Source organism: Trichosurus vulpecula, chromosome 6 (assembly GCF_011100635.1).
Source record: "Trichosurus vulpecula isolate mTriVul1 chromosome 6, mTriVul1.pri, whole genome shotgun sequence".
NCBI lineage: Eukaryota > Metazoa > Chordata > Mammalia > Diprotodontia > Phalangeridae > Trichosurus > Trichosurus vulpecula.
The window spans coordinates 260,065,608-260,073,720 of record NC_050578.1 but is presented as its reverse complement, the minus strand read 5'-3'; the positions used below and the strand labels follow the sequence as shown (position 1 = coordinate 260,073,720).

General features: G+C 37.2%; 1 protein-coding gene across 1 annotated transcript; it reads left to right on the top strand.

Annotated features, from left to right (window-relative positions):
- Positions 1 to 5,780: 5,780 nt before the first annotated feature.
- Positions 5,781 to 6,677, top strand: LOC118852931 (vomeronasal type-1 receptor 3-like). Its single transcript, XM_036762659.1, has one exon. The coding sequence runs from the start codon at positions 5,781 to 5,783 to the stop codon at positions 6,675 to 6,677; it is 897 nt and encodes a 298-aa protein (XP_036618554.1).
- The last annotated feature ends 1,436 nt before the right edge of the window (positions 6,678 to 8,113 follow it).

Sequence of the window (8,113 nt, the reverse complement as noted above, 5' to 3'; positions counted from 1 at the left end):
TACTATTGTGCCATAAGAAATGGGGATGATACGGACTTCATAACAACCTGGAAAAACCTACATGACATAATGCTGAGTGAGCGGAGCAGAGCCAGGAGAACATTGTACACAACCACAGATATATGGATTCTGTGAGGACCAACCCTGACATACTTCGCTCTTCTCAGCAACGTAAGGTGCAAGGACAACTCCAGGGGACTCACGATGGAGAATGCTATCTTCATCCAGAGAAAGAACTGTGAAGTTTGAATGCAGATTGAGGCACACTACATGCTCGCCTTTTTTCTTCTTTTTTGTTTTTGTTTTTGGGGTTTGTTTGGTTTTTTTTTTTTGGTTCTGTCTCTTCTTTCTCATGATTCATTCCATTGGTAATAATTCTTCTCCACAACTTGACTAGTGTATAAATTAATTCAATGCGAAGTTATACATGGTATTATATGAGATTCCATGCCATCTTGGGGAGGGAGGGGGAAGGGAGGGGAGAAAATCTGGAACTCAAAATTATGTAGAACCGTGTGTGGTAAACTAAAAATAAAAAAATATTAAAAAAATATTCCAGGCAAAGGGGGAAGCAAATAAAAATCTATGGACTCCAGAGATTCAGCATCTTGTTCAAGGAACAGCAAGAAGGCCAGTTTCCCTAGATCACAGTGCATATGGTGGGGAATATGGTTTAAGAAGACTGGAAATGTAAGAAGGTGCCAGCTTGTGTCGGGGTTTGCATGCAAACAGTGCACATTACAATTGATTCTGAATGTAATGAGGAGTATTTGTAGTTTAAATAAAAAGGGGTATTGACATAATTAGACCAGCCCTCTAGGAAGATCAACTTGACAGATGAGGGAGGATGGACTGCAATGGGGAGAGACTTAAACCAGGGAACCTAACTAGCAATCTATGACATAAGTAAAAGGAACTAATTAGGGACCTCACCAAAGAAAGGAATACCCAGGTAACATAAGGCCTCAGTATCATAAAATAGAAAAAAATACATACGTTTCTGTAACAAACATTTCCGTTACCTTGGCACCAATGTATGTGACTGGAAGTATTTTCATTTAGCAGCTAACAGAAGGATGGTCCCTAGTGGCTGTGAAATTATCCTGGAGATAAGTTTAATCAAAGAACATACAATTATTTTAGTCCTAATGAAAGTAATGAAATTTGTAGCAGACTAAACAAATTACAACACTAGATTATGCCCCTATGATAGAGACATGCCCTCCCACTTTTAGAAACATCATTGATCCCCACAATGGGAAACCCTAAGTACATAACAACAATAATTCTCTGCATTTCTCCATAGGTCCTACTAGATTTGACAGCAAAATATCCTCCCAAGACACCTGAGGAATGGTTTCAGAGAATAACATGTTGGGGATAGCATACTATCAACTGAGTAGAGTTGGAATCCTAGGGAATTGTATCCTCCTACTCGTATATAGTCCTCATTTCATGGCTTGTCAAAGACCAAGACCAATGAACTTAATTATCATCAGTTTGTCCTTTTCCATTGTCATATTGTGTCTTTTCAGTAGAATCCCTACTTCAACAATGGTTTGGGCATCTGTATGAAATCTTTCCTAGGTCAGCTTGGAAAAAGAGCTGCTAGGAATACTTTTGCACATAAACGCCATTGTCACTGTTCTTAAATTTCTTTTGGATTATATATCTAGCAGTCATCTCTGGTATATAAAGCTCTTTTCTTCTTCCTTCATATAGTGTACTTATTGTATGATTAGGAGCAAGCATAGGTATTTTTGGGTGACATTTTAGTATAATTAGAACTAATTTTACAGTATAGTTGCAGAAATTTGGTAACTTAATCCACAATGTATTATTGTGTTGATCTTCCTAAAAATACTCTAATATTCACCATCTTAATCTCCTATAATCCTTATCTATCAGAATGTAGTGACATCAAATTTCAGAGTAAGCTCAAAAGGAATTTCTCTTACTCTAAAGAATTCTTACTGATGACTGATGATTTTAATAATTCTTATACTATTCTTTGTTATGGCTGTGGACAACTTGAAAGTCTTTTGAAAGCTTCCTGATCGTATATGCTTTGATGACTTACCTATCAAAGAAAAGTTCTTATTCTTTTAGCACATCATTTTATTATTTTATTATTATTATTTTATCACATCATTTTCTCTATACTTTCGACATCAGAATCATATGATATAATGCCTATAAAGATTTTCTCTTTTCACTAGCAAAGGGATTCAAGAAAGAATACATGGGTGAGACACAGAGGCAGAAAGAGTGAGAGAAAATAGAGAATGTTCAACTGAAATGCAACACACTGGATGTGGAGAGCGGGCATTTAAGAGGTCACCTGGAACTTTGGAAAGAACAGTTTCAATTGAATCATATCAAATACCGTATTTCAAAGGGTTGAAAAGAAGCTGAGGCAATTGATTATGAAGCAGACAGCTTTTTGCTCTAAGTTGGAGTGAAAGGGGGAAAAGAGAAAGAGGACAATAGCTTAAGGGGAAGATGTGGGAAATTGATCAAACATTTCATTTAGAGTTACAGGCCTTGGTAAGAGAAGAGACATTTATTTGTCTAAGCTTGGAGAAAAGGAGAGAGTTGGGAATGATGTCAGGGATTTTGAGAAGAGAAAGAAGAAAGGGGAGCTAATATATTTTCATAAGTGACAATATCACATAGTAAGATCTGTCCGCAAGAAAAAGTTAAGACTATGCAACTGAGAGAGGAAAAAGCTAAGAAAGGCTCTTTGCCAAGCACTTGTCAGATGGCTTCATTCTAGCAGAACCATGGGCTCGCCATAGATGTTTTCCTACTCAGCAAGCAGTAAATTGTTTGAGAGCAGAGTGATGATGTCACTAAAAGACCTGTATAGACTTGAATTGCTACAAGAATTTCCCACATGTTGAATCATCAATTTAGTCTTTTGCATTCTCGTAGTCTTGCTATATGGTTTGAATCTTTATGAGAGAGTACGTCTTATGTCCATGGGTGGTTCTCTTGCCAATGTTTTTAAAAATCCTCATTCATTAAATGCTTCTGCTTTGCACAAATCATGTAATCTATTGGTAAAAGTTTGGCATTTTTGTTTTGACAATATGAATACTTAGAAAATTAATAATTTTTACATGTCATAGTGGTAGAAGTAGAAATAGAAATAATAATAATAGTAATAATAATAAAGCATTTATACAGCATTTTAAGTTTTGAAAAATACTTTACAGATATGACATTTTATGACAGTAATGACTTTGGGAAGCAAGAGCTAGTATTATTCCCATTTTGCAAAAGAGCAGCTGAGGCAGGCATGTGTTAAGTGACTTGCCCAGAGTCACATAGCTAAGAAAGTTCTATGGCAGGATTTAAAATCAGATTTTCATGACTCCAAGTCCAGAGCTTTACATGCTGGACCAACTTGCTGCCTCTAAAGCCATTGTGGTGAGCCCACTAAGAGATCAGTTGCTGCAACAATATTATGGTTTTCTTTTGTTGATCCTGATTAATATAGTTCATCACACCTCTCATTTCTAAAAATTCTGTCTATTTATTGAATATAAAAATCAAAAGTCACCTAACCAACACAACTAGGATGACTATTTTGCTTCACTTTCTTTCAATTTAAAAAAAAAATTCTTAATTTTAATGATTGAGTTGTTGAACCAGTTGGAATACATTAAGCTGTCGGGTGTTGGATAAAACACATTTTTGTTTACTTTGGGAGTTGGGAGGGAGAAAGCAAATTGTTAGCATTCAGTAGTTACAGACAATTATTGGTATGTTCTGTGGTTATAAGAACCATTTTCAGAAGGAGATATGTATATATGTGATATATACACATGTACATACATATGTACATGTGTGTATATACATACATATACATATATCACATATAAATACATATACAAATGGGTCACCATATATACATATACACATGTGTATGTATATGTGTCTATATACATATATAGGCACACATATATACACACAGGTATATATGTATGAATAAATATGGGTACATATATATGTATATATATATATTCTTTGGTATAAACAAAATAAACAAAACCAAAAATAACAATGTACACAATGATAACAATGCTTTAGGTTGTAAGAAGGGGGAGAAAGCAACTTATATTGAAAAATTTTAAAGAGAAGCATATGTCAAAAAAGAGACATGACAAAAGGCCTGTCACATTTTACAGAAATGGAAGTTTCATGAATGTGTTGTTATATCTATCAAACTCTTTGACATATTATTGAGGTTTAGGGGTGCTTGGACCCCAAAATAACAACACAGGTCCTGCCTGAAAGAATTTGCCTACTTTCAGCCGAAGACCAGATTTATGAGAAGACCAGTCAGGGTGGGCATGATGATAAAAATCTTTCATATTGTCTAGACTCTTAGGGAATCTAAGCCACTGGCTAGACTCTCAAGGAATCTCAGTCCCTTAATGGAGGGAAGATGAAGCTTACATACAGAAAGACAATGGGAGGGATATAGGAGTAGCCAAGTATTCCAGGGTGACTAGCAGGTAACAGAGAAGGTGAATGTGCCCTATTTGAATGCCACGGACCTGGACCATGTGGCCTGGCAGACTGGGGTCTAGATAGAATCAAGGGTGGGAAGTAGCCAGGAGTGATCCAGAGGTTACAGACAATGAAGGGATGGACTAGGTTAGGGGTAACAGAAAATTGGGAGATTGGACACAGGCCGCAATGAAAGGCCAGTTGACTAGGATGGGTCAATGCCTCAGGAACACCAGAGGCTTGACCAAGTGGGAAAATCCAAGGAGAATTCAAGGAAAGTTTGTGGGGGAAGGGTTTCCAGGGGCCATAAACAAAGAGGAAACAGATGCTTTTGGCGTAAAGGGTGAATATTTCAGCTTGAGCCTATACCCCATCAGCATTGTTTGGGTTTTATAAATTTTTGCTCTTATACTTTTCATTAAAAATACTGCTCCTTATGGAGATGGCTCTACAGCAGGGGAGACATAATGCATGATTCCAAGTGAGATTAAATGACACATTTTTGGAATGAATGTATTCAGGAGAGTTTCCTGATTTCCTGTATATTCCATCAGAGACACACAAAGACCAATAAATGGAGATTTTAGGAGTCACAGAGGGACAAATAACCAAGGAATCCAAAAGTAGATGATAACATAAAGTTTACTTAAATGAATAAGGGTATTGACATGTAAAAAACAAAGAGTTTAGCTGCTACAATGATGAAGGGCAGAGAAACAAATGGAAGATGATAGGATTGAAGGTCACTGTGAGGAAGAATAGGCTCAGAGGTCTTCCTGTTTTTCTTTTGTTGATTAGTCATGTCTAATTCTTTCTGAACCCACTTGAGGTTTTCTTGGCAAAGGAATGGAGTTGTTTGCCATTTCCTTCTCCAGCTCGTTTATACATGAGGAAACTTAAGCAAATACAGTTTGCAGAGGAACCCAGGATCACACAGATAATGTCTGAGGCTGCATTTGAACACAGGTCTTCCTAACACCAGGGCCAAAACCATATCCATTGCACCACCTTGCTGCCTGGAGGTTTCCCAGCCTATGGAAACATAGAACAATGAAAGATTTTCATCTAGGAAGGGAAGTTTAGAATTTAATACTAAGTCACTAACCACTATCTGAGAAACTTTATTGCTTCTCACATGGGAGATCAAAAGGTCATGGAATTTCACTGTGAAAATCTAAGAATGTAACAAACATAATGTCATGTGTCTTTCCATAGGTCATAGAGAATTTGACAACAAATCACCTTCACAAGACATCTAAAGGATGCTAACTTCTGATAAAATCCTGGGGATAGTATACCTGCTACCAACTGTAGCTGGATTCCTGGGAAACTGTATCCTCCTCTTTCTAAACAGCTTTAATGTCCTCATTGCCCAGAAGACAATATCTAAAAACCTAATTATCATCCACTTGGCCTTTTCCAATGCCATGGTGCTTCTCTTTAGAGGAATACCTACTACAACAAGGCTTTGGAGGGTGAAATGTCTCCTGGATGAGGCTGGGATTAGAATCATAACATTCATGCAGGCACTAACCCGGAGCCTCTCCTTGTGTAGCACCTGCCTCTTGAGTGTCTTCCAGGCTGTCACTATTAGTCCCAAAAACTCTATATGGGCACAGCTCAAAATGAGAACACCAAAGTCCATCATTACATGCATTCTTCTTTGCTGGATCTTCAATCTACTATTAGTTGTGATTCTACTTCAATACTATGAGAGTCCAAAGAACAGAACAGGTAATAAATATGGTTGCAACACTGGGTATAGATCTGTAGATTTCAATAATAAGAATCATGTTAAACTTTTAATTATAATATGTGTTTATGATGTTTGGTTTGTGTGTCTCATGACATTTTCTAGTGCCCATATGGTCTCAATCCTATATAGACACAAGAAGCATGTAAATTATATTCATAGTAATAGCCTGTCCACAAAAATATCCCCGGAAACCAGAGCCACCCAAGCTATCTTGCTTCTAGTGGGCATCTATGTTTTGTTTAACATATTCAGTCCCATTTTTGTTCTGTGTATGTTCTATTTTAAATACACAAAAACTTGGGTGATACATACCTCAGCCTTTCTGTCTCTGTGGTATCCTGCAGTCAGCCCATTTGTTCTGATCAGCACTGATAACCAGATCCCCAGGAACCATGCTCATTGACAGATAGAAAAGTGACAGGATCTCCAATACCCTGCAATGCAGATTCACACAGAAGACCTATAGAAGCATAAACATGAAAGACCTATAGAAGCATAAACATGAAAGAAACATGACAGAACATCTAACCCACTCATTCAACAGATTCCTGAAACCGAGTTGCAAGATCAATGAATCATCAACAAATGGTTGCTTCCTCACCTTTAGCCTCCTCTCCATATTTCAGAGTTCATTGAAAAACTCCAAAGCATCTGATTATACCTTGAAAATGATGGCTCTTCCTGGCTAGGATTGTGGGAACTTCCTTAGTCTTCTCCAATACTAATTCCTTTATTTTATAACTTCTCTTGACCTCTTTCTTTGAAGCCATATTCCCAACCTGGCATGTCAGGGAACACCTGTGCTGGTTTCCCCTGACCCTTTCTAATTAGATACAGCTCTCCTTGTAATCCTGGTAATCTAATGTCCTGAATCAATTTTTCAACCAGAAGTTCACCTTTGGTCATATAGAATAAGTATTTTCACCTTTCTGGTATAAATTTTGTTATGAATTAACAGGTGGGTCAATAGGCTTATAAAATACTCATCTTTATGTTTTCAGGTTTTAATGGATTTTTCATAAAATGAACTAATATAACATAGTTCTGTGGGAAACTGAGAATGAAACAGGACAGAAAAAAGTATGCATGTAAATTGGCTCAGCTTAAAAAGACAATAAGAATATATTTGCTAAGTGTCTTGGAAATCTAATTAACTGTATATGTATATTCTCAAAGGTAAATAGCAGACAGAGAAACTACAAGGAGTAAGGAGAAGTGAGACACCTAGGATTTTACAGGTGACAAACTCATTGAAAAAAACGAAGTGTAAAATCCATTCTCTCAAGTATTTATGCAGATAGTCCCTCAGGTTGGCCAAGAAACAAGAGCAACTAGAAGTTCTAAAGCAAGGAAAGAAATGTTGCTCCATCAGCTTTAAGTATAAAACCTAGGTGCCCCCACATTCTCACTCTTCTCAATCACTTACAATTTGGCTTCTTAGGTCAGCACAATAACTTTATAGACCTTCAGTTTGGGAGCCATTCTAATACCACTTTGCTCCCACTCTTTCGTTGAGAGTTTTCCAAATACTGAACTAGCTTTGGCAAAGTGTTTGTCAACCTGTTGCAACAATCCGGCTGGCAGCTGTTGTGCGGGTGAAAGACCAAAACAAGCCCAACAACAAGAAGTCTGCCAGCACACTGCAAAAGCCCAGGTTGTTTTTATCTGCTTCGCTAAAGAAAGCAACGTTAAGGGGTTGACAAGCTTACTTTAATCAAGCATACAAATATCACTCACTTAGTTCAGGGGGAAAAGCCAGCACCCTGAACTTCAGAGCAAAATACAAACAAAGTACGAACATCGACAGACAGTCCTTGTCTGATTCAAATCCCAATACAT

What these genes read in the sequence shown, in the direction of transcription:
- LOC118852931 (XM_036762659.1), top strand. Translation starts at nt 5,781, where the DNA reads ATGCTAACTTCTGATAAAATCCTGGGGATAGTATACCTGCTACCAACT.